Raw genomic sequence first — 27,696 nt, forward strand, 5'->3', positions numbered from 1 at the left:
CAGAATCTAGATAGCAATTAGCACGTATTCTAGATAGGTACCTAATATTGTATTATCAAAACATTTTGTTATGGACTTTAAGCTAAATACTAATGTAATGTGGCCCCCATCGCTATAGTGCCGATTAGATTCTGACCAAGTGAAAGTAACGAGAGCACAGGTTACTGATTGTGTAGGTACTTAAATAGGTAGCTAATAAACTTTATGAAATTAAGTGATTACCTATCTCTGACGTACCTAGGCAAGTTAATTTATTGCGTTGTATAGATTAGGAAATTATCAGTCATTCAGGGAATCGTGGATTAGATTTTAGGGCACAACATCAGTGCGTCACAGTAATACGCTCACGTCAGAATCTGATACGGGCCGTATGTAGGTATTCCGATTGGTTACGAGAGCGTCTGCGAGTTTTCGGGCTAGTCATGATAATGTGACGGGTGATGTCGAGATCTGTAACAAACCTTTTACAGGGCTACGTTTGCCTACCATAAATAATTAATTACCTACATAAAGTAGGTACCTTATTGCTAATACGTCTCTTCTGTTTCGCCCTACTGAAAGTTTCATCCAACCACCTCGTTCGAGTTGGTACGATGTGTGGTACAACTTTTTGAGGCTACCAACTACCAACTAACAGCAATAAGTACTTACTGTAGCTTGGTCAGTTGCCATCAGTGAACCTTATCTCTTTGCAAATATAGTAACGAATTGCGAGTCACCAGTGGACGATTGTACCTACCTACAGTTTCACGACACGAGCTCCAAAGTTATCTACCAGGGCCCAGCTAGCTACAAAGTACAAACCCCGCACACCAGCTTTCTGGGCTGAGGAACCGCAATTTTACTGAATTGAAGATTCCCTACAGGCCAATTCGAACGTAGGTACACTGATATCAGAATGACAACCAAATGATGTCATTTAACTCATTTAGTTATCGTGTTTTTCACTCGCACTGCTCCGTACATATTTTGGCGTGAGGGAGACGATCGATAACTAAATGACACCATATAATTATTATTCTGAGTCGGACCACGCAAAGTTTTCATGCCAAGTTCTACAATATCAAGTATGGAGCTTATAGGGATACGAGTATGTGTATGGCATTCTTACTGCCAAGTTTGTGCAAAATTTGCGTGATCACAGTGTAGGAGCTATTGGAATGACATAAGTACCAATTATAACAAATGCAGTCATAATAAAAAATATTACTTAGACCTTAGACCTTAGACGTAGGTTATTTGCGCAATAATTATTGGCTGTGTGCGCAAAATGTATGGTAATGTGTCGTAAAACTGAATTGTATACCTCTTAAATCATACCAGCAATATCTAACGTAGGTACCTGCCTCGTCTACCTACCTGTTACTGGCTTACTGGTAATAGGTCAGTCTCTTAAAGAAAGATATTTTCAACCGACTTCAATAACATTCTCTTCAACTCGACTCGAGATCTAAAAAGTATTCAAAATTATTTATTTAGCATAGGATGCAACTGATTGAGCGGCTCGCGGCATACCTATACTCTGTATCTTTAGGTATTTAAATAAAAGTAAACAAAATCTACCCTCAAATGGCTTCGTAAGAATCGTAAGCCAGTTGAGGGTAGATGCAAACATTACATGATCAAATAATAAGTAGGTTAAAGTCAGGTCGTTCAGTTACTGATCCAGGCGGTTTTGTATTTGGTCGGTTAACCAATAAATATGTTATAACTACCCGAAAATGTACCAATTGTTTGTTTACTTTTTTTTTAATACCTATAATGATTTATTTTTACGAGTATATGTGGGGTTTTCATCTTACGCTGTGTGGGATTTTTGGAGGTAGTTGAAATACTTATCGTTTTTTTTATTGTTACTCTCAAAGCATCATGCTTGGATTAATTTGCTGTCATTACTAATTAGGGCTTCTGTTATTAGCACATGGCGTTAGTACCTATAGGTATTATGTACCTATCTTTATGGATGTTGATAGAGTAGTAGATATAACCCACTGCATTGTGATTGTTCAAAGCCAAGGACGAGATATATATCCTCGCCACTGCTCTTATAGCTCTTATATAGGTCAAGGAAATAATCAAAACATGTTTTTAGATAATAAGCTTTATATGTATTTAAATCAGACATTGCTTGCATACATTCATATAGGTACTATTTGGACATAGACATACAAGAAGATATTTACTTATTAGAAACCAGATAAACATTGACAAAGAACTACAAATTGTGGAAAAATTGAGGGCTAATCTTACAAAACGTGTCGTTGGCAAAGTGCAAGGATGTCCTTTGTGGCTCCTGCCCTTTGCCACCGAGGTACCATCACGCTCCGCGATTCTTGCGCCATTTAGGGTCCTAGCTAAATTGGTTGTTCAATACTTACACTATAGAATTTCCAATTTAGCAAGATCCCTAAATGGCATAACAATCCCGTGTGGTGACTGTACAATGTGGCAAGTTCCAAAATGTATGGCAGTTTGATTCAAGGAACTGAAACGTACACGAATGCATTGTCAATAGTGAATGGATTCACGTACGTACTTCACCCCTAACCAATATTCCTATTTCATGGTTGTAAACATTCTAGACGGAATTTATGGCAAGGAGTGAACATTTTTAACGTCTAAATACATATTTTAATAAGTACTAACATTATAAAAAAGATTCAGATATGCCTTAAAATTTAGAATTTTCTAATTAATCGGTAACAAATCCATTGAACCGATTCAGTTTCACTGACAATTGAAATAGATATAATATACTATTATAAACATTTTATAAAGCTGGTCCATTTACACAGTCGAGTCGATGAAATACACAATTAGGTATTTAAACATCACATAAACTCATGCAAAATCCATAACAAAAGATTAAAATAAATGGAGCTACCTACACCCCTTATGTCAACCAACTATAAAACTAAAATTTATTATTATTCTCACTGTCTATTGACGACTAAATCTCGTTTTGCCTAAATGTAACAATATCGACAGTTTTCATTAACAATACTTGTATATTTCTAGAATAATAAGGTACTCTTTAATGTCGTTATTCATATAATTGTATTAACTTTTTGTATTTGGTCGATGCTCATTTTTCATTAGTCGTTTTGTAAACCTTGATTGCAACTCAAGATCTTTCTAACAGATGAAGTTTAAAAAAATACAAAAAAAAAATATTTTAAGGGGGTAGAAAATATTAATATGAAGGACCATAAATCTAACTCAAATGTGTATGACCTACTACAAATTTAATATTTTCAGTGGATCACATTTCAGAAATATGAAACGAAACATACATAAACATCAGAGTGGGTGTTCATCAATACTGCTAAAATAAATAACTCCTCGTAAACTTACAAACAACGAATCACAGATAGCATGTTGAAACTGCCATAGGTATACTGTTTCTATTTATCGGATATTATATAGCCCGACTCGTCCTACGGCGAACTTACCCTAACGCAGTCTTAATCCATTCAAACAGCCGTTATACAATACATTACAACCTAATACTGACTGACAACCTTCTCCGAATCAATGCTTCGTATTACAATGACTTACTACATAGTTATAATTAAAACTGCCTTACAATTCACAAGTGAACATGCAACAGCAAAAGTGTAACCTTTTGGCTATAATTTGGATTACAAGTCTACGCAATGGTATAATTAAATGGCCGTATAAATAAATAAACATCGGCAAAATTTTTGAAGGAAAGCAAAGAAGGTACACTATTGCGTCATGTTGATGAAACAGAAATATTTAAGTCGAATAGGTTCTTGAGCGTCTCGAGAACCAGCAGGCGGTTATTTATTACATATTAGTAGCACATTCAAACATTACTCAACTCGAGAGTCCTCCGGTTCGTACATATCACAGATAGTGTGTCGGCGCGCGCGAGGCTCGGGGCCGGGCCGTGGGTCGGCCCCGTCACAGGTAGGGCACGCAGGCCCCGCAGCGCGAGGCCCGCGGCGGAGACTCGGCGCGCGCCCTGCACACAAGCAAGGGTTAGCTCATGACCGCCGCTCCTCGCTGCGCGAGTCCGAGCGCCCGAGCGCTCGCTTCAGCTTCTCGACCAACCTGCTGTGGAACTTGTCCTCGCGGGCCTTCGGCGTCGGCGGGCTAGCCGAGCCCTTGGGGCTGTCGGCGTGGCGCAGCGAGACGCGCGACGGCGGCGCGCGGCAGTACGACAGCGAGCGCATGGCCGGCGCCGAGCGGTGCGGGCTCAGCGTGGACGCCGAGCGCGGCGACAGCGCCGGGCCCTCCGACCGTGACTCCGACACCTTCCGCACGCGTCCGCCGGGCGTTTTCTCCGCGTTCTCGGACGTCTTCCGCGACCGCTGCGAGTTGTATATGTCCCAGTCGTTCTTCATAACCGGCATCATGAACGCCATCTCTTCGGCGGTGACGATGACTCTTCGGTTTTAACGTTTTTGTAGGAATATTGGTTGCGCTGCGACGAAAAGCTGGCGCTGAACGCGAAAATTTCACGCGGATCGATATCTTTCAAGCGCTTCCCGTTGCACTGTCTCCGTGTTGATATTCACAAAAAATAGGCTCGTTTAAGAGTAAAACACGGTGGAAAAATAATTTTATTGATTATTTCTTGAAGGACAAACAGTGGAAAAGCCGGCTTTCACTTGTGTGTCACGTGCGCGGACCGGTCAGGATCAGGTGTTCACGCGAGGACGATTTACGGTGGAATGAAGTATTCGTGAAAACAAACCCTGATATATGGAAAATGTCGGCGCCACTGTCGCTGCGGCGTTTATTGAAAACTATTTAATTGATTCTAGTATCGCCTTGTTTTGTCCGATAATGCTAATTGAAGGATACCGAATACGTGTAAGAAAATTATAATGGAAAAATACGTCTCATGTTTCTGTCGAAAACGTTTTAATTAACGAAAATACGTGAAAATATATAGTTCTGCTACTCGGCAACAGATGTCGTCTTTTATCAAGTTTTTAACGCCATCTGTTGTCAATAATCAATTTCCATGGGTAACTAACGTATACTGTAGTCCACTGGTGTATATTTCCGAGTAAATCCGAAAGATGGCATTAATTTCAATGCTACAGATATTATTTCACAACTTTTTTAGAACATTCTTACTCAAGTAACTGATGAAAGTGAATTTAATTTAAACACCGTGCAATCATTTATTGTATGTGTAAGACAAAAATGGCGTCAATTTAACATGAATGAGGAAGAGTCAGACCAAGACTAGTCTGCAACGATTGTGATAGCACACGTCGTGCAAGTGTTATTTTAAACGTCAAACTCCTATGAAATTATTACGTATAAATAACACTTGCACTGCGTATGCTATCAAATTCGTTGCAGACTTTTCTTGGTCTAACTCTTAGATAACGTTACATATACACAACACTATTTAATGAAACGATAATGATTCACATTAAGTAGGTATATATTTTAGTAAATGTTAAAACCATGATCATTAAAATATAATAGATCCACTTTTTTTGATATGTACAATACATTCAATAAATACATTCTGCTACAAACTCAACACACCTAAGGGATACATTCTGCTACAAACTCAACACACCTAAGGGTGGTATTCCACCTGACCTATTTCTTTGTCCAATGAATGAATGAATGAATGAATGAATGAATGAAAATATTTATCACACAATCAATGTCAGTGCGTCTCACTCTTTCATTAAAGCAAAATGTGAGACGCAATACACATTGGACAAGTGGAATACCACCCTAAGCGTTCACAATTCACATCTTATTCAAGTAAAACATACAGCTTGGCAAAAAAGAGTAGAAATTAAAAAGTGGCAACACTGTAGTGTCGTCCCTTTCAAACCAATATATATAAGAATACGGGACGACACTACAGTGTTGCTACTTTTTAATTTCTACTCTTTTTTGCCAAGCTGTAATGGCAGGAATCCTAGCAACAAGAAAAATATTGGAATGGTTGCCAAAACAACAAAACAGCTCAATAAAATAAATTTAACTCTATACAAAGGCCACTAGAGTTCAAAATGCAACAATCGGTTATGCAACTTTATATCTAATATATTTCTTTAACAAGCTACCTACGTTAAAAGCCATACCTACTATACGACACAACATTACAGGTGGTTGTATAAATATCACAATAATTAAATATAATGGCATATCATAATATCTCCAGATTAAAGGAGACCCAAATCAACAATAAGATATGGATTAGTTGTTTGGGGTAATTGTACACTAATTAATCAAATATTCTTGGCTCAAAAGCGGTGTGTCAGGGCTGTTTTTAATTTAGAGGAGAGAGAGGTGCATCGTGTCGACCTTTCTTCATACAGCACAATATTTTAACAGTTGCTTGCTTATATATAGCTGAGGTCTGTATGTTTGTTCATAAATATAAAGATGAATTTATAGAAGCACAACAGATGAGCTCTCGTAATGTTAGACAACAGTACAGGCATAAATTACACAAACCAGCTACAAAACTAGAATTAGCGTCTAAAAATTCATACAGCATGTGCATTACAATTTATAATAAGTTACCAGATGAATTTAAAGGGGAAAAAATACAACATTTCAGAAAATGATGAAAGCTTGGCTGTGTGAGAAATGTTTCTACAGTGTGGGCGAGTTCCTTAATAGATAAGTTAATAGCTATAATATATTTGCATGGAATTAGGCTAGTTTAATTAAATTTGTATGCTATTTTGTAGGCACAATGTGGAGATCCTATATACTTACATATTGTAAATAGTTTTAAGACCTTTTTGTAAACCCACTATTGACAAATAAAGGATCATTCATTCATTCATTCAAATGATCAATACAATGGAACAAATCAATGTAAGCATTATCAAAAATAAAATACACATACTTCAAGCTCTTTTGACTACTTTTCTATCTAGCAAATATTTGACATTGCCACAGAAAAAATAATAGTACTAGGTACAGACGGTTCACTCTCTAACAAAACGCGTCTATTACGACAGATATGACCGCAAGGTGGCGCAAGCGTTCCATGTGGGGGTATTCCACCTGTCCAATTATAAAAAGGGCTTATACATACCATAAAAATATTAAAAGTGCATGTTTGTTTAATTCTAATACAAACAGCAACACTTAACTGTCCATCGGTGGACCCTTGTAATAAGGTTTACGAGCCTTTTGCAATAAGGTTTACGAACTGTCAGTTAACAGTGTGGGCCATGGTACCATAAAACTTTTAATTGTGTTCCAGGAGAACGTAACCATAGGAACGAATGACAAGACAAAGTTGGTCACCCTCTTGAACGAGTGTATAGGTACCTAGTTCTGCCATCTTGTGACCCAAATCGAAAACTTGAACTTGACACTTCACCCCAAATAACCGAGGGGTCTTGTACTACCTCCTGTAGTTAACGCACCGCACGCTCCCTATTCCAATGGGTTCTCTTTATCTATCCGATCGCCGGATATATTCTGTTGAAAGGGACAAAGAAAGTTATATGTAGGGAAATACCTGCCACTCTTAGCAGCAATAGCAGAAAGCGCCCGGCGACCCGATAGATAACCCTTATACTTCTGAACTGACCCCGTAGACAACTGCCAATCGCTAACGCTCCGTAGCGAACGAAACGCAACTGTCACTGTCACACTAATATAGAAGAGTGATAAAGACACAAAACGATTCGATGGCGAAGCACCAGCGATCGTCACCTCGGCTAGGCAGCCTGGTAACTGTACTCATCAGGTTCACAACGCTGAATTACGTGTTAGAAACTATACTACAATTCTGTTCATCCTTCTTATCAGAGTCATAATACTGATTAAGGTTAACCATGATAAGCAGTTCCGCTAAATGCCTCTGGTAGCCGCACTCCATGAGCTTGGTGATGACCTTGTGCAAGTACTTGGCGAGTTTCTCAAACATGTGGAACAGTTCGACCAGCTGCGCGAAGCTGGTGTGGGTGAACGGGCCTTCCGGTTCTTTTTGGTGCCATTTTCTGAAAAAAAAAGTTAACTATAAACTAAACACTGCTAATGAATTAATTTTTGTACTTTAAAGACGTATGCTAACGAAACAACCATTTGGACAAAAAAGGTGATAAAAAAACCTTATGTGCGAGATTCGAACTCGTGGTTCTGAGGTGGTTGTCCGATTTCGTTGACCCGGGGTCGGGTGGTATTCCACCTGTCCGTGCGTCTCACTCTCTCATTAAGCAAAATGTGAGACGCAACACACATTGGACAATGAAATTGGATAGCTGGAATACCACCCTCAGTGGGCCGGTGTCTTGGAGATACGAGTTCGCATTTCGCCAGAGTCGATGATTTATTTATATTTTTGCCCTAATTTAAAAATAAATTTGTCTACCTAATTCCATTTTGGTTTAATCCATACAAAATACAGATAAGAAGAAATGGCACTGTATGTATTAGTAGGAGATCCCACATATGGTCGACCTTCACCAATCTGTCTGACGGATGAAGCTATGAAAATATGAAAGACAATATGTTCCAGAACATACATAAATAGGGTTGCCTAAAGAAATATGGTCAAGGCTATTTTTAATAAATTTTTAAAAATATTTTTTTTTCGGTATATTTCACCGATTTGTCTGACGAACGAAATAAGTTTCAATGGAAAGTATACAACTTGTACAACATAAATCATCTAGATTGCATATCTTTTTCCGGTCACTATTATGTGGTTGCCGTGTTTAAAAAGGTGATTTTATATCGATAATTGCACTCATCTGTCTGACGCTTGAATTATACATCAAAATGATGGTAATTTTATTGCAAATACAATGGTATAGGGTTGCCTGCGAAAATCTGGTCCCAAATAAGGGTTGCCAGCCTTTTAATTAAAAAAAGAAGGGAAGACTTTTAGCGATAACTCATAAACGGCTTAACTGATCAAGTTTGTTTTAATTTTATTTGATTAAGTTTTTTAAGCACTATTTTCATGATTTTTTTTCACATTTTTTGGACAGATGGTTCAAAAGTTAGAAGGAAAAACCTTTTTTTTTTCTTTCTAAACGATTATTTCCGAAATGATTCACTTTATCAAGAATCTTTGTCCGATACCTATGTTGTAAGATATCATTTGATATGAATTTTAAAATAAATAGGGTTCTTCAAAAAATCATTTTTTGATAAAGTGAATATTTTAGGAAATAATCGCCTCGAAAGAAACAAAATGTATTTGAGGATTTTTTTTACGTGTCAACCCTATAGTGTGGGATGTTGTTGGAAAGGTCTTTCAAAATGAATAGGGGTTTTAGAAGAACATTTTTTGATAAAGTGAATATTTTCGGAAATAATCGCTTTGAAAGAAACAAAATGTGTGTGACAATTTTTTTATCGTTCAACCTCATAGTGTGGGGTGTCGTTGGATAGGCCTTTCAAAATAAATAGGGGTATTTAAACAACATTTCCTGATAAAGTGAATCATTTCGGAAATAATCATTTAGAAAAAAAAGGTTTTTCCTTCAACTTTTGAACCATCTGTCCAAAAAATATGAAAAAAATCATGAAAATAGTGCTTAAACCCAATCAAATAAAACTAAAACAAACTTGATCAGTTAAGCCGTTTATGGGTTATCGCTAAAAGTCTTCCCTTCTTATTTTAATTAAAAGCCTGGCAACCCTTATTTGTGACCGGATTTTCGCAGGCAACCCTATACCATTGTATTTGCAATAAAATTACCATAATTTTTATGTATAATTCAAGCGTCAGACAGATGAGTGCAATTATCGATATAAAATTACCTCTTTAAAAAAGCCAACCACATAATAGTGAACGGAAAAAGATAGGCAACCTAGATGATTTATGTTGTACAAGTTGTATACTTTCCATTAAAACCTATTTCGTTCGTCAGACAAATCGGTGAAATTTGCCGAAAAAAACTTTTTTTCAAAAATTTATTGAAAATAGCCTTGACCATATTTCTTTAGGCAACCCTATTTATTTATGTTCTGGAACATATTTTCTTTCATATTTTCATAGTTTCATCCGTCAGACAGATTGGTGAAGGTCGACCATATATGTGGGATCTTAGACCATATATATTATGAAATTGACATGTAAAGGCTAAAACTTACCCAGCTTTCAGAACCCGACTAAACTTCAATATAACTGTAAATATATCATTCAACAGTTTCATAACCGGCGTCGATCTGTTGTTCAACAGACATCTAAACAACACCTTCTTTATATACACGACGTGACAATCATACAAGTCATCCAAAGTCCGTGCTTTCTTCAGATCATTCTCGAACTCCGTCCAAGAGCTTAGTATACAAGTGGTCACTATGTAGTTGTCTAGCGCTCGTACGAAAGACGACATTATGTGCCGGTGTAGTTGGATGGAGATGTATTGTGGTGACCCGAGTAGTTTACGGGACTGTTGTTTTGATACTTTCACTGCTAGCTTCAATGCCTGTAAAGAAATTTTTCATCATCATCTCATCTTGATTAGACACTGGAACACCTTGGGGTATCGCAGCATCGCGTCGTGTGCCATTATAATCAGAACCCACGCGAATGCATATGTTAGCGATAGATAGCACATCGGGAGATGTGTATTGGAAATTCAAAGGTAAATGAATGACCTGTACTTTCTTCTTAGACTTTACATCTATTTTGCTATTAATATCTCTTTGGGGGTACGTACCTGGAAATCTTCACCCAACGTCCAGAATATCCTCCTCATCTTGATCAAGAACTGGAACACCTTGGCGTACCGCAGCAGCGCGTCTTGCGACATTATGATATTGAGTGGCCACGACACCGCGTATGTCAGGGACAGGCATTGCAGTACGTCGGGAGATGTGTGTTGGAAGCTCAGGGGGGACTCGGTTATTGTGAACGATAGGTTTTCGGAGAACTTGTGGACGTCTGTGAAGCATACAAAGAATAAAAGTCAGTGAACAAAGACTGATTATGTCCGACAGTCTAGATTCACATGTACAGCCAGAAAAGCTATTAGCTTAGCACCCCTGCATACATTTTTGGTGATAAGCTCATAGTTTACTTGACTGTATACATTCAATAAATGAATTCATTTATCAAGTTTTACGAAGGCGGTAGTAATAAGAGTGTCTAAATAAGTGAAATATACAGCAATCTTCGGATTTCTAATTGCCCCCGACTAGAGTTCGTACAGAGTATATACAACGTTACAAATATAATTTCGCGAAAATAATTAAAGATAAATTAAAAGACTTACGTGTAATTGAAGATCCAAGTGCCTTATCCAGAATATTGTGTAGCGTTGAAAAATTAAGCAACTCTTGCGGATTCAGCGTCTTTGTCAGCTTAGTAAACAAATTCCTGCAAATGCTACTCGAAAATTCCCCGTCCATAAGGAAAAAGTAATCTTTCAAACTCCGCAAATGCTCGTACATATCCAAATTTACCAGAAAATGGGTCAATATGGCATTGTTCACAACTTCTAACTGATAAGTTAGAGGCAACATTACAGATCGTTGCAAGCAGGCCGTTAAAGTCGCTATATTATCGCAAGTTATTTGCTCTGTATCCTCGACGAAATTAGATGCAAATATATTCGTATAAGGCTTTTTCTTGGTTTCCTCAAAGATAATTGCTGGATGTGTGTAACAAGAGTCCGACGCGTCTAATGACATTTTACTATTGAAATAGTCTTTAGTGTATTTCTTTACGTCTCTAGTACCGAACGGATCGAAGTCATCTAAATTGTAAGTGCCTTCTAGCAAATTGAAGATGCTACTTTTCGGTTTTAAATTATCTGTTTTCTGATAATTGGAATTACTTATGACCGATTTGTTGAAATCATCGTTTTCTAACATAGTCAGTTCTTCAGATTCTGCGTCTTCGTCCACTAGTAGTGAGAAGTCGAAACCGTCAGCTCGTAAGAATTCTTTATCGCTAGGAATTCTGGCTGATTCTATATTGCCGGTTTCGCTTCGGGGAGTAAATACTTCGCTGGTCATTGCTCCTAAGGGTATGTCGGCGGTTGTAGGCGTTTCTAAATCCAACTGAAATATTCAAAAATACATTTTATGAAGCATCCAAATTTTTTTAATATGCCAGTCTAATATTGAGCCAAGTTGACAGAGTAAAGCCTGAAAAGTTAGGCATAACTTGATATAGAAACTTACTTGTGGAAATTCTCCAGGTGTGACAGCATTACTGGGAGTAGGTATAGTGTACGTAGCCATTGAAATCTCGCTGTAAGGCTTCAAATTCAGTGTCAAGCTAGCTCTCTCGCCTTTTTCTCTTCTGGCACTTAAAGACGGAGCATCAAAATCTGAACCCAACATCTTATCCCTATTCAGTACAGCTTCTTCCTGAGCCTTATTTGCTGGTTCATTTCGTTTCACTATTTCCACTGGTAAGTTATATTCAACTCCTAGAACCTTCTGTTTGTTTATAAGCGCTTGCTTTTGAGCGTCCGTCCTCGGTTCTGCTACAGCTTGTTTTTCTTCTTTCGGTTTTATATCAAATTCCGCTCCAAGAACTTTAAGTTTATTGCGCTTAGCTTCAGCGAAAGCCGTGTTGATATTATTTTCTTCGTCAAGCGTATTTTGGACAGCAGCTTTCAATCTATTGTTTTCTTGGTCAGTCTGTCCGAATTCATTTGTCATTACTTTTTGTTTGTTCTTCAAGGCATCTTCCCTCATTTTGAGATACTCTTCATTGTCATGGATGTTGTCCAAATTTGCGCCAATTACTTCACTTGACGTTTTAGTTGTTAAACCATCAGTGACTACATTTCCTTGGGCATCAAGCGCTTTCTTATTATCACATTCTTTATCATCAGATGACCGCAGACTAAATATGTTTTTAGCAGCATTGCATATAGCACTGAAAACGTCAGAAGATGACATGGATTTTGCTTTGTTATTGTCAAACTCCGGATTTTGTGTCGTGAGATCTGTCATAACTATTGATGATGTTGATTCCGTCATCGATGTAGAAATCTTATCAAGGGCTGGTTCATGTTTATCAGCATCGTCAAGATTTGAGGTATCATCATTCACAGTTAAATATTCATCATCAACTGAAATTGATTCTGCGGATTTTGTATCTTTAACGCTTTGTTCACACGCATCACCAGATCCATCCACAGATACTTTTTCAATTATTGCACTTTCAGTTTTATCTTTCTGTTGGTGTTCTAGTTCTAGTTTTTCTCTCTTCAGATTCCGTTCTTCGGTGGAGAGAAGTTGCATTCTACTCTGGTCGAGCTGCAGTCGTTTTATTTTCCATTCTGTGTGAATTTTACTCTTTTCGACTTGTAGGTTCAACTTCGAGTAGTATTCCATTATTTTGTTTCTGAAAATTAAATTTATTTTTCATTTAGGCTTAAAATATTTTTTTTAGGATTTTTACTTGAACAAAGACAAGACATACGCAACAATACGAATAACTCTCATAGTAATTTTAGAATATAATATCCGAGATTAAGTTTACCGATAAAAAAATTGTTTAATATACTTTGTCAGTAGAAAGGCGGCAAATATGCGAAGGATTGGTCTCGCGTACAAATTTTCAAATTCACGCCTTTTACCACTGACAAAGTCGGATTGCCAGACTATAGAACTCCTTTTTTGAAATATAGTTAAAAACACGCGAGTCATAAAAACGAGCGAAGCAAAATATTGACCAGATGCTCAAGAAATAGATTCTGATTATTTTAATTTTAAATATTCACGTATATGAATGTAATTGGCATAATTTCTGAAGCTATAAGAAGCGTACTTGATAGGGCCGATATGTACAATTGTATAAAGGTCCTGTTAAATACATGTAATAATAAAAAAAAATGACCAAGTAGATTCGCCACTGAGTAAACGAAATAAGACAAATAAGAATACCTATTATCGTACAATTCATGCATCAACGGCTAAATCGTAACCCTTTTCTCTTGACTTTAGTCAGGTAACTGTACCTTTCGTCATCCCTTAGTTTGGCATCGACGTCATCCGTCGTCTTCTCGAGTTGTTTCTCGACACGGAACCTGTTCCTCTCTCTTTCCCTCGCCCTCGTCTTGGCTTCCTTGGCCTCGGCCATGGCTACCTCGAGCACGCGCAGAGAATGCTGCTTCTCCGCCGCTATGAGTTGCGCTAGGCGTTTGCGTTCAGCTGGAAATACGACATAAGACTTATATAAATACAGGCAGAGTACGGGGTGTTTCTTAACCCTTAGCGGAAGGTGAATATGTAGGTTACAACAAGGAACTTTTTGTTGACCAACACCAAAACCGCGACAGACACTTGTATGTGTTTCATAAAAGGCCGTCCAGGGGTAGGTGTTTTCTATGGGACAGTCAATTTTTTTCGGGATTTCAACGGGTCAACAACAATTTAATCTATGGCGTTGTTTACATTAATTGTCCTATGATTTCTTAAGATATATATATTTTCGATGTACTCAATCGCTTTTTGAAGAACTATATGCCATGGCTTAACGTAAGTACTTCCAACGAGACCTATTATAGCACAGTTTGCAGGATCTGCTATAAGTGCTCTTAGCATTACTTATATTTGGAGTGTTCTATCACTTCTCGAAGAACTATATAATGCTCAGTCGCTTGTCTAATAACCAGTTTGAAAACACGTCTTAAAGAACATGAGAGAGAACTGTAATAAAAGCATAATTTGGTGGAATTTCGCTTCAAACTCACCAACAATCTTCTCAAGCGTCTCAGCCTGCTTCATGGCGGACATCTCGGTGAAGGCTTTCTTCTCGGCCTCCTTCTTGAGCAGGATCTGCTCGTAAGTGACGGGCTCGCCGCTCACGAACAGGCAGCGCGTGCGGTACACGTCTGGAGAGCGCATTAAACTCACCAACAATTTTCTCGAGCGTCTCAGCCTGCTTCATGGCGGACATCTCGGTGAAGGCTTTCTTCTCGGCCTCCTTCTTGAGCAGGATCTGCTCGAAGGTGACGGGCTCGCCGCTCACGAACAAGCAGCGCGTGCAGTTCACGTCTAGCAGCTGTTGCTGCCACGAGAGCGCTTCAAACTCACCAACAATCTTCTCAAGCGTCTCAGCCTGCTTCATGGCGGACATCTCGGTGAAGGCTTTCTTCTCGGCCTCCTTCTTGAGCAGGATCTGCTCGAAGGTGACGGGCTCGCCGCTCACGAACAGGCAGCGCGTGCGGTATACGTCCAGCAGCTGCTGCTGCCGGGAGAGCGCTTCGAAGGTCGCGCAGCATTTTATGGAGGGGTGGTCTGATGAGATGAGGAGGACCAGGGGATCCTAGAACGATACAAGAAATAGAAGTAAACAATCACAATTACAATCGAGCATTGGCCCGTTTCACAAACTTTGGAGTTTTAGTGCAAAGGGAACCCGATTCTTAAGTCACAAAGAGTTCAGTTTTTATCATAGTACCCTCAAAAACTCCGGTACAGCGACGCTCTGACTTCTATGGAAGCAGTTAACCCAGTAACCTAGAACAACTATTCGCCTACTGGGCGTCATTAAAAGAATATGTATTTTTATATTAGATTTCTTATCAATACTTACGTTTGGATTACACAGTTTAAGAAGCCTCAGAGACTTGCCACAGAGCAGTATCAACTTCGCCAGTACCCTCAAAAACTCCGGCACAGCGACGCTCTGCGTTATATGGAAGCCTTTGTCCCAGTAGCGTTTGGAACGACTGTTCGCGTACTGAGCGTCTTTCTTTATGAAAAACTCGTTGTACCAGTCGTCTAGCTCGCCTTCGAATATGAATCGCTCGATGAATCTGAAATACAAAGTTTATCTTATGCTAAAGACCTAAAATAAATAAAAATAATTAAATTGTGATTGCTTAGGGTCCCGAATAGCGTTGAGGAAAAAAAATATCCTTTGTTTTGCATATCACACATCATCCGTAAGACTGACTGTCTTAGGGCCACTTGCACCATCCCACTAACCCGGGGTTAAGCGGTTAAACTGTTAACCCAGTGTCAAATTGTACTGGTAACCATGGTAACTCCAGGTTTAACCCGTTAACCCGGGTTAGTGAAATGGTGCAAGTGGCGTTTAGTGAAATATATATCCAGTCGAATAGGACGTGTGACTGACATGAGCTTCCGAGAATTTAATTTCTATTTTTGAAATAAAAAGAAGATAGATATTTTCATATTTTGTGTGTTAAAATGTTAAAAACTTGAAGCAAAAATAAACCAGACATGCAACAAAAAAAGTGAATAACAGACTTACCTAAAGTACACACGGCATACAGAAAACAGCGCACTGAACATCGTGGCAGCCGTTTTCGTGTGAGTGACGAGGGATATCTCGTTGAACAGATACGACATCAGCTCGGCGCCGGCCGGTATCGTTGTTTTTGAGTCTAAGACAAGAGTAAGTAAGAGTGGTATTCCATCTGTCCAATATCTGTGTCCAATGTGTATTTTGTCTCACATTTTGCTTCATGAGAGAGAGACACAATGTCATTGGACCAAGATATTATATGGAATACTACAGTTTACCACCCTAAGGAACAACATTTAGTTGCGTACTACAAAGTCCAATATTTTATCTAAACTCGTCTGCCGCTTATAAATCATTTTTGAAAGCTGGTCGTTTCGTCGGCTCGTCATTTGCACCTCTATTATTCTTGCTTATTTGAACGACAGAGAGACAAATAGACGATCGAAGATGTTCGTGGCGTCGATACAATTTGTATTAAATACAGGTTCACACAATTTTGTCAGGTCAAATTGACTTCGAAGCGGCAAGAAACGGCATGAAATATGTCGCAAGAGAGACTTATCACTCTAAAGACACTTTGTGTAAGTTTTTATGTAAAACTTCAGGACACTTTACATAAAGTAAGAGTATTAGGTGCTACAAAATCCAAATAGACAAGACATAAATGTAGCCTATTCTAAACCTTATTACTATAGTTATAAGCACTTAATTGTACGCACCATGATTGATCATCTTATAAATAGACGCAACGGTCTCTATCTCGTATTTTAACGGCTCCATATGGTGCAGTATCTGCAGTAGTGTGGGTAAGCACTTCTGTGTGTTCCCGGTGCATTCCTCGTAGATCTCTGTTGCAGTTAGGCGGAAGTTTAGTAAGTATCTCCTTACGATTTCTCGTGCTGCCTGAAAAGATTTGCAAGTATTTTAAATTTAAATTAATATATTTATTTTATACATTATGTATTTAGGAAAATATTAAGCACAAATAGATCGAAAAAAGTCACACGAAGAGCCATAACTAGTGATGTGCCGCCGAGAAATTACGCACTTACAGTAATTCTCACTGGTGAAAATTACCGTAAATTACCGAGAATTCTTGGTAACTTACCCCTCAAGGATATTTAGTTAAGATTGAAATCTGCTTACAAGTTTTGTGATTTTAAAATATTTTATTAATTTTTACGTTACTTTTATAAGTGTAGTTATGTTATCTGACTCGTGTTCATTTTTTATAAATCATATTATGACAATGTTTTGCATTATTTGTATCCATGCAATAAGTAAAGGCTATATATTCATAAAAATACAATAATACACAATTAAGTATGTTTGTAAATAGATTTATTTGTCCATTTTGGCCGATTTATAATATAATTTTTAAAAGTGGAATCAACAATAATAATAAATCATAAATTAAAATTAAAAAAACAATATAATACACCAGTACATATCTGAAATGACTAAATGAGTAATAAACAACATGTTATGAATATTTGTACACAAAAAAAGATATGTACATCAACGATCGGGGCTATTTAAAAATAATCATCTTTACAGTATACATGTGTATTACAAGATCTTACGATTGTTTGTATATAAAAAAATTGTATATAAATAGTTCTATATTTTAATACATTATAAATTATTAAATTAAACCATATCACTGCTTAATTTGTTGGCCTTAATTGACCTCTTTGTTGATTAATCGTCAAATTCGTCGAACACTGATACGAAATCAATGGGTTCGAATTCAAAAGAAGAGTTGGATAGATCATTTTCGGAATTACTTCCAGAAATGTCGCTTTGATCCATGGCGGTGTCAGTTCTCTGCTGTGGGCCTTTTCGATGTAGTAAATTTCCAGTTGTGTGATATGTAGCATATTTTCATACATCGTTCTGTCAGCAACCTGTTTCTTTTCTTGGTATGAATATTTGCGAATGTAGAAAACGATCGTTCCACGGACGCAGATGTTGATGGCACTGATAAAATCTTAAGAGCTATCTTTCCCAAAACACAATTTGGATATAGTGATTGCCACCATGCAACAGGCTCTATAGACTGGGCGGTTTGCCACACAAATTCTTTTTCGAAAATACCATTCCGACATTTGTAATCAGATACTTCTTTCAGGATTGTTTGAGCATCACACTCAGCAATGTCCATTATTGTAGAACAGCCATCGAGATACTCTTCTGAATTTAAAGATATCCCTTGATTTTTTCGATCTAAGATGACTGCGGCCAAGTGAATGGGCTTTAAACAATTTTGTTTCCTGTCTCGGAATTTTTGAAGAGTACTGGCATAATGTTCCTCAGTGAATATTTGTCTAGCCACATCACTAACTAGGGTACTCTCTACTTCTTCTAAAGCTTGAGGCACTAAATGAATAGTGCATGCGTCTCCCTCAAGCCTGAAAATCCAATTTACAACCAGGACACTTTTGGCAGTTCTTAACCAAATGTTGAGCGAAACGAGTGACATTCTTGGCAGTGTACACATGGTCACAAAACAAGCAACTGTACTTAATTCGTTCGTTTTCGGTAGTTTCTCTAAAATGTGACGTTCCACGGGAAAAGGTACCTTATGAGGGTTTCTAGTTTCGGAGATATTAAATGTTTTGTAAAGAGGTGAAAAAATGCTCAATTTTTTTTTATTGTGTGATCTGAAACCTTAATGCGTAACGTTTGTTTACCTGTTTTTATTTTTGTTATAAGTTAGTTATAAGCCTAGTAATGTCGTCTCAGAGTTTAGTAGAAAAGGTACCTTATGGAAAAAAGATTGAAAATTCCCAAAAAAACTAGTCAATACGGGAAAAGAAGTTTGGTAGAGAACTGTATTAGCATTCTGCAAAACGAATTTGATAATTTCAGTTCTGGTTGGGGCGCCTCGCAAATATTATAACCGTACATAGACCGACATCACAAATTCAAGTAGACTGCTATTATACCAAAGTTACTCTCGTCAAGTCTTTCTTAACTAGAATAATCTTCATTTGGTTTGGTCGCATGCAGTAAATCAGCCATTGGTTTGCTGAAAAATGCCAATACCCGACGCATTACCTTATGGAATATCTGAGGTCATTGAACCTCAATGCCGCTTATCTTCAATAGCAACCGAAATATATTATTGATAAGAAATAGACGATTTATACCATCTTAACCCCAAAATATTATTAGTTTATCCTAACTGTTCCATCATCATCATGCCTCATCATGTAACTTGACCACAAGGTACCTTTTCATTACATACAAATTATTGGTCTTTTTTAAGATTATTATGACGAAGAACTAATTAAATTGGGGGCAGTTTAATGTAAATTAATATTTTCTATTCATAAAAGATAAACTATAATATGATTGATATTTTGTAGTGATGTATTATTAGATTTATTTCCATAAGGTACCTTTTCGTAAATGTATGGAGCAAATACTGTTATTGTTATGTAAGTTTAAAGTGGCATAAGGGGTTAAATATAGTATTTAGTTGGGGTTTTAGGATTTATTTCATTTGAATGACAGAATTTCTTTCATATGTGCTCAGAAAAATTGATTGTGTGTCACATTAAAAGTAAAAATATTCAATTTTGTGATTTTATATGAAAAAGTCAGAAAATACATTTTCACCTCTAAATCGGTATTGTTTTTTGCTTAAACTGTCTGTCAGTGTCGCTTTCTAATAGATAAAATTTAAATCTTGAGAGCTCATTGCAATCAATCGTGAAAATGAAATAAAACTTTATTTTCAAGAGATTGGTTAGTATACACATAAATCAGTCGATATCAAAAGTTTCTATTTGCATTACAGAACAAGTCGCAATATTTTTTTAATCTCAGATATATAAGGCATTATTATTTGTAGTCAACTATGTAACTTACTTCAGGAACATAGTTTTTTAGGCGGCTAAACTTAAAACTTCTTTATCGTAAAGTTGCTCATTTCACAACATTATTTTCAAAAAATCATATCTCTGTAACTACGCAACCTAGAAGGTTGATCTTTTGTGTTATCGATAGCTTATTTATTGTAGATTACTGGGGTATGCATAACTCCATACCCGCCATAAGGTACCTTTGACCGTGGGACGTCACAAATAGTCTAATACTTTGCCTTTTGGCCTCATTGTTCAACTTCTAACAACACTTTACTATGCAGAGTTCAAGATGAACTAAACTGTACCATATTATGACCTATGCTATGCCGTCCACACACTTTCCCCACCAAGATACGACTTAACCAACTGATAAAGGGTGAGGACCAATCAGGAGCCATTATAATCCGCGAATACCCAAACCAAGAAATGCAGTTTGCACGTGTTTTTTTTTACCTGCAATAAATAATACAATACGACCCCATGCAGCTGATAAGCATTTACATTGTTTAAAAATAACATTTTAACTTAAAACAAACACGAGATGTAATAAAATATCTTAAAATCACAGTAGTTGTAATGTAACCCATTATTAATCAACACTTTCCTTGCACATCAATGCATTGCTTACATATCAATGTATAAAATTAATGAAATATCTACGACTTTTAGATTACACTGCATAGACTGCATTATTTTAATTGTTTAATATATCTGATTATTTTTAAGTTGATTATATTATTTATATTTAATGTGCTGCAACGAATTTTGTTTTTAATTATTTATTCGGTACCTAAACAAGAATAATTTTATTCATTTTGCGAAGGATATTGTTTAATCACACTGAATTATTATACTTAAAACGCAGTGTAGTTTTTTATTAATGTCATTGAAACACTGTGAATCTTACACCGAACTAAAACTTATCAAAAATAAGTAAAATAATTAGTTATTATTATGTATTTCGCCACAACAATCTAATTATATCATCGAAAATTTATATTCTGAATATTTCTGTTAGAAATTTTACTCGGTAACATTCACGGAGAAGGTTCCCCGTAATTTACGGCGGTAATTTACGGTAATTTTGGTAATAAACTAGTTCCTTTTGGCAGATTTTTTTGAAAATTTCAGTAGAGGTTGTAATAACTAAATAAAAAACAATTCTGTACAAAAAAGTTTCAAAAAAGGAAAATTTTGACAACTTTCTCGATAATTACCCGTACGGAGAACGTTACCGCGTAAATTACTCGACGATTCTCTGTGTTCTCGTTATTTACGGTAACGGCACATCACTAGCCATAACTATGGTTGATATATGTACAGTCACCACACGGGATTGATATGTCATTTAGGGTTCTTGCTAAATTGGAAATTCTATAGCGTAAGTATTCAACAACCAATTTAGCTAGGACCCGAAATGGCGCAACAATCGCGAAGCGTGATGGTAAGGGTGGTATTCCGCCTGTCCAATTTCTTTGTCCAATGTGTATTTTGTCTCACATTTTCCTTAATGAGAGAGTGAGACGCAATGACATTGGACCAACATATTGGACAGATGGAATACCACCCTAAATCAAAACGTTAGTATAGGAAAGCGGTCAGCCACTATCCTCTTAAGGTGTGCCACTGACACGTACTTCTTTCCAACACAGCACTTTTTACGTAAAGATACCAACCTCATACACAAGTCCCTTGCTCCGAAAATGATCTTCCACAGAGTGATTGAACGCGAACTGGTACAAACGCTTATAGTAAGTACCGATGAGCAACAAGTCCCTCACGTAGCCCTTAAGGTGCGCCACTGACACTCCTTCTAAAGCCAAGTTTTCCTTGACGTAGAAACAGCTGAAGTCTTGGCTGAATGGGAAGGAGGTTGTTTCTACACCAACTGAAAAAATTAACCACAGCTTTAGTCATCATCATCATCTTCCTCGAGTAGTCCCGGCATTTTGTATTTCTTGGATTCCACAGCTTAGTACTTACCTAAGTATTTATTTCTTGGAATTAAATTGACAAATTTATTCTTTGAATTTGACAGCTAATGTAGATGGGTACAACTCCGTACCCTATGCGACAAATCTGGTTGTCTAAGTTGACGTTTGACGGGGTTATCCGCAGATGGTCTAGAACGCAAAATGAATAGTGTGTTGTTTTGCCTAAATCGCAATATAGTCTACATCGCAAATGGTCTAGAACGCAAAATGCCCACTTTTTATATCACCACATTTTACATAGGTAGGTTAGGTTCGTTGGGTATTTTCAAATGGCCGAAGTCCAAACAGCACAGAATAGGAGCCCCGCAGAAGCGGGGCTCCGTCAACATCGCTATAAAGTTGAGATAAAACGGAAAAAATAATGTGGGCATTTTGCGTTCTAGACCGTTTGCGATGTAGACTAATTGCGATTTAGGCAAAACAACACACTAGTCATTTTCCGTTCTAGACTAGACCATCTGCGGACAACCCGGATGCAGTTAACACAAAACGTCTTTTTCAGCTATCAGACTCGAAGGTATGAATTGTTCTTTGACTTTACACATATTATACAATCAATGAATCTATGCGCAAAAGAAAGCCTTCAAGTTAGTCTGAGGACCATGAGGAGGAAGAGCATCTCATTTTAAGGGGAAACAGAGGGCCTACCGCGAAATACTTCTATGAAAACACATCAAAAAATAAGACTTGCACAGTTAGTTGCTATCAAAATCGCTGCCGAGTTAGCTTGGTCTGACTATATCTGCCTCTCTTTCCCTCTTGCATACTTAAGCGACAGAGAGGCAGATAACATTTTTTCAATGTTGGCGGTAGGCCATCGGATTAGTAGCTTGAGAGAAGAACTTACTGATGAGGTACATGACGTGTCGGATGAGCTGTCGCTCCGACACGATGTCCAGGTCGCACAGTCGGCTGCCGTACTCGCGCCGCCACAGACCCACCTCTCTGGACGATGTGGCTATGAGCCTTCTTTGGTTGACTGGCGGCATTTTTGCTGAAATTAATGTAAATTAAATGTCAGCACAAGCCATGAGTACTTCTAAAAATATTGGGAAGCAGCACTTTGGTGTAATGCTCCAAAGATAGAATAGAATAGAATTGATTTATTCGTAAGCACAAACAATCGGTACAATACATTACATTATATAAAAGAAAACATAAAGTAAGATGCTTTACAACTTTATGCACTGCAGTATTTCCGGACCGATACGACCTCCAAACCTTCTAATAAAGAGCGTACTCCCATCTTAAATGCCGGCAACGTGCTTACAACCCTTGTCTTGTTGCATGTGTCCATGGGCGACGATAATTGCTTACCATCATGTGATTCGTCTGCTCGTTTATACATATAAAAAAAGAACTTTGACCAATTAAAAGTACATTTTATCATAACAGCATGTGTTGCTTTGAATTCCATACCTTAAATAGGTACCTTAAATAAGAATGAAAAAAAAAGAACCCTTATATTATTGCTTCTTTGTTTGTCTGTATATGTTTTATTTCCTCAAATATTTTTTTGTACCACATCAGTGGCAAACAAGCATACGGCCCGCCTGATGGTAAGCAGTCACCGTAGCCTATGGACGCCTGCAACTCCAGAGGTGTTATATGCGCGTTGCCGACCTTTTAAAAACCTGTACACTTATTTAGGTATATGCCTTTCATTTAAATATTAAGGAGCCCACTGATTAACAGTCCGCCGGACGGTATCGGCCTGTCAGTTGTTCGGAACTGTCAAAATTTTGTTCTAACTGACAGGCCGATATCGTCCGGCGGACTGTTAATCAGTGAGCTCCTTTAAAGGTTTCAATAACTTACAAACAACTTCCCATATGTTTTCAGGGACATCTTTGTCAACCCGACTGGCCACTTCCCAAATGTTATCACTGAGGATAATTTGAGGCTCCAAAACATCGATTTGCTGAGTGCTGCTGTCTGGTAAGGATATCTGCAACATGATACAAGAGCATTCCACGGGCTGTCCCGTACAAACGCTTTTATTTTCTGTGTTGCGACTTTTTATTCGGCATTTAAAGCTGGCGATTATTTTTCTGTGCATATTTTTGACCATTTGTCATAGAAAAGGAAACTCTTTTACCTGCAAATCTTCAGAAAATTCGCGTTTGTATGGGACAAACGGTTGACAATTTCATGGAATGCTCCTACATCTTTCCTTATACAGTACTTATAAGAGGCTAAGAACTTCCTTTTCTTCCTTCCTCCTCAAAACTATCAAATATCAATTCATAGGTTAAGCCCACTATAATATGTATTTAGTGAAAATTTATTTTTTTTAGAAATAAATGTTATTAAATTTAAAAATAACTGTTTGAATTATACTACTTTGTGCGTACCTCCACCATAAGTGAAAAGAACAAACCAAATGTTTTTTTTACAATAGGTCCTAATCCTTCTCAGTGGCGGATTTTAGTCTTTGCCGCCCTAGGCCCCAGGCCCTGTAGCCGCCCCTTTCTCAGCACTCATCATCATAGTGACTACATTTTGAGTTATTTCTTGTTAACGCGAGGAAGAAGATCCTCGCGTTATCCTGGCATTTTGCCACAGCTCATGGGAGCCTGGGGTCCGCTTGACAACTAATCCCAAGAATTGACGTAGGCACTAGTTTTTACTACGAAAGCTACTGCCATCTGACCATCCAACCCAGAGGCGAAACTAGGCCTTATTGGGGTTAGTCCGGTTTCCTCACGATGTTTTCCTTCACCGAAAAGCGACTGGTAAATGTCAAATGATATTTCGTACATAATTCGGATTGCAGGACGCACGCTCTTACCGCTAGGCCACCAGCGCTTGTGTTATTTCTTTGGTATCATCAGCGAGTTCGGTCCCGCTGTCCGTCTGTCTGTCACCGGGCTGTATCTCATGAACCGTGATAGCTAGACAGTTGAAATTTTCACAGATGATGTATTTCTGTTGCCGCTATAACAACAAATACTAAAAACAAAATATGATTTTTTGCCGTTTTTTGCGTAATGGTACGGTAACTTTCGTGCGCGAGTCCAACTCGCACTTGGCCGGTTTTTTTAATACTTGCCAATTTTATACACACCTTGACACTTGGGCTGTTAGAACTGCTTTTAGGTATTTGTAAGTCTCTCTGGCTGGTAAGGCGTGGAAAGTTGAATATGTTGCTAGCAGGATACGGTGAAAAGTCGATAGACGTGATGGATTGGATGGATATAGGACTCACAAACTTCTTGATCTGCCCACCGGTTTGAGTGTTAGACCGACCTAGTATGACTGAAACAGAAAAAATACAATTAGCGTACAAAGTTAAAATCACTTATTGTTATGTGTTATGTACATTCTGTAATGTGTTCTTTATTAAATAAACTGTTTTTATTTCTTTCTTTCTCATTTGTTTTAAAAATGTGTGTTTAATAATAAGTTGGTCTGGTGATGAAATAGATTTGAGAGTGGATGGAAAAGAAATGGAAGTATCCAATTTATTTTACTAGCATGCAAATATTGCAAATATTATTTAAATCTTGCATGTTTCTTTGATCTTGTGTCTTGCACACAATACAAGGTAAAAAAAATATTCACAATAGACCCGTCTATAAATGTCAGTTAATATGTATAACATTTATATATTATGAACATATTTAACCCGGGTTTTTGTTCATGTATTTATAACTTGGTTTAATGCAAAACAGTTACCAAGCTATGAAAAAAGGTAGTAAACTCTATGTGCTCAAAAATGTTAGAATAGTTTCTGTTTTTACAGTTTTCACCTATTTTTAGTGAGTAAAACATTCCTGCACCCAAAACCCAAGGAAGGGTATGATTAACACATTCAGCGCCAAGAACCCAACTGTTGGGTAACCCATAGAACTTAGTGGCAATGAATGTGTTAAGAAACTTACATGATGAGGAGCCATAATTCTCCACTGTATATTCTTCAGACTTTTGCTCATACAACACATTTCCTTGGCTCTTCAAAGAAAAGGGCAGCTCAAACACATGAGATGGGTAGTAATGGTATGGGTCTGGAGATCCAAAGGATTCTCGCGGGAGTTTGGGAAGCATCTCATCAAAAGTACCAAATGTGAATGGGTTCTGAAAATTACAATACCATTACAGTATAAATTAACTAATAAGCAACAATATAGTATACCATGATTCCACATTTTATTCGGAAAGCCCTTGTGGCCTTGAAATTTTTAGCAATTTCAAATAATAATAATGGACTACTGTAAATCCGTAATAGAAAAAAGGTTTTGGCATCTGGAACTACAGCCACTTTTCCCGATAAATAATTTACTAAATGAATTAGCAGTAAATAATATTATAAGGAAAATTGTGCAGATTAACACAAGTATACACTTGTGTTAATATGCACAATTATATAGGCAATCTCTGCGCAATAGGTATACACCTACAAGGGAAAATAAGATCAACTTGTAATTGTAATAAAATAGTATGCATACCTTGTAAATTTCCTGGGAAAATTCTACATTTACAGAATTCTTTAAGCAAATGAGGCATTTTAATATTCTTGTTACATTTTCTTGCTCATCTCCAAAATCAGTATTCCTCATTTTACTAATAACGTTTTTCAGCTCTACCGCTCTTTTGTGCTCTGCGATATTCTTCACATTTTGCTTACTAATAAAATAATATGACCACAATTCGGACACAGGTTCAACCTTTGTGTCGGGCACCTTTTTACTGCTTTTCCCCAGAATAATTCCATATGAATGTGACCTCATCTTAGCTACCAAATGCTTCCCAGATATTATGCTGTGATTAGCATACTTGGATGCTGTTTTAGCGCATAGTTCTGTAAGGAGCTGGAAGACTCCATCGTCTTTTCGTTCAACCGACGATGCCATGTTCAAACAAACAATTTTTTCAGAAATATTTGAACGTTGAGACACGGTAACGGTTTAGTAATACTTATAACTTATAAAAATACTAAGTCACAACATAGAAATAAAAGCATTTGAACTATAACAATATTCAAACAAACAGCAAACAGCGATAAATCCATAATGACACTTGACCGTCTGATGACACATGACACCGAAATTGACAACCGATGTTAAATAATTTTTAGACACATATTTACCCGCAGAAGGTGTTTTATATTATTTGCATACTAAAATTAAACGTCAACACCTATCTTAACCGTAAAAACTGTTATAAATATAGTTTTTGAGAATTTTCTAACAGGATTTATTCAATCACAGAATAAAATCAGATTTTCATGTTTCAAAGTTTTAATTTTTTTTTTCGTCCTTCTGAGCGGCTACCGCGAAAACCGAAATTCGCAAATTGCGGGGATCTTTCTCTTTTACTCCAATGAAGGCGTAATAAGAGTGACAGAGAAAAATGCCCGCAATTTACGAACTTCGATTTTCGTGGTTATAGCCCTGGACAGGCTAAAGCTCTAAGTCAAAGTTTTAAACAACAGCTTGAACAGCGGTTTGGTTGCATTCCGATACCACTATTTAGTAGGTCGTTACACATCGTATGCACAGATGTGATTAAAATTTGCCATGAAATCTATACCAAATGCCATAAATTGTATCATATATATATTTAATCTTTAGTTTTGAGTCATTTTGGGCCATTATATTGGTGGTCTGATATTTAAAGCCATCGTGCAGAAGCTTCTATACTTCGCTAAATGTTCTGGTTT

General features: G+C 37.3%; 2 protein-coding genes and 1 long non-coding RNA gene across 3 annotated transcripts in view; all 3 read right to left on the reverse strand.

Moving 5' to 3' along the window:
- Positions 1-27,696, reverse strand: part of LOC134796819 (uncharacterized) — a 250,822-nt gene that overhangs the window by 190,769 nt on the left and 32,357 nt on the right. The window lies entirely within an intron of this gene.
- LOC134797178 (uncharacterized) lies at positions 2,086-4,838 on the reverse strand. The gene is made up of 2 exons (XM_063769434.1): positions 4,078-4,838; positions 2,086-3,988 (listed from the first exon to the last, which is right to left on the reverse strand). Exons 1-2 carry the CDS (start codon positions 4,389-4,391, stop codon positions 3,928-3,930), a joined length of 375 nt encoding a protein of 124 aa, XP_063625504.1. The 5' UTR covers positions 4,392-4,838; the 3' UTR covers positions 2,086-3,927.
- Positions 7,669-27,035, reverse strand: LOC134797179 (gamma-tubulin complex component 6). Its single transcript, XM_063769435.1, has 16 exons — positions 26,483-27,035; positions 25,919-26,111; positions 25,102-25,292; positions 23,853-23,982; positions 22,882-23,028; positions 21,717-21,928; positions 16,888-17,071; positions 16,175-16,307; positions 15,491-15,713; positions 14,989-15,220; positions 13,911-14,103; positions 12,118-13,294; positions 11,205-11,994; positions 10,650-10,873; positions 10,078-10,415; positions 7,669-7,973 (listed from the first exon to the last, which is right to left on the reverse strand). The coding sequence occupies exons 1-16, from the start codon at positions 26,885-26,887 to the stop codon at positions 7,736-7,738; spliced, it is 5,010 nt and encodes a 1,669-aa protein (XP_063625505.1). The 5' UTR covers positions 26,888-27,035; the 3' UTR covers positions 7,669-7,735.

This window comes from Cydia splendana, chromosome 14 (assembly GCF_910591565.1).
Source record: "Cydia splendana chromosome 14, ilCydSple1.2, whole genome shotgun sequence".
NCBI lineage: Eukaryota > Metazoa > Arthropoda > Insecta > Lepidoptera > Tortricidae > Cydia > Cydia splendana.

Coding starts and splice junctions, on each gene's coding strand:
- LOC134797178 (XM_063769434.1), bottom strand. CDS start 4,391: ATGGCGTTCATGATGCCGGTTATGAAGAACGACTGGGACATATACAAC. Junction 3,989..4,077: donor GAGGACAAGTTCCACAGCAG/GTTGGTCGAGAA, acceptor GCTTGTGTGCAG/GGCGCGCGCCGAGTCTCCGC.
- LOC134797179 (XM_063769435.1), bottom strand. CDS start 26,887: ATGGCATCGTCGGTTGAACGAAAAGACGATGGAGTCTTCCAGCTCCTT. Junction 26,112..26,482: donor TTTCCCAGGAAATTTACAAG/GTATGCATACTA, acceptor TGTAATTTTCAG/AACCCATTCACATTTGGTAC. Junction 10,874..11,204: donor ACTTGGATCTTCAATTACAC/GTAAGTCTTTTA, acceptor TATGCTTCACAG/ACGTCCACAAGTTCTCCGAA.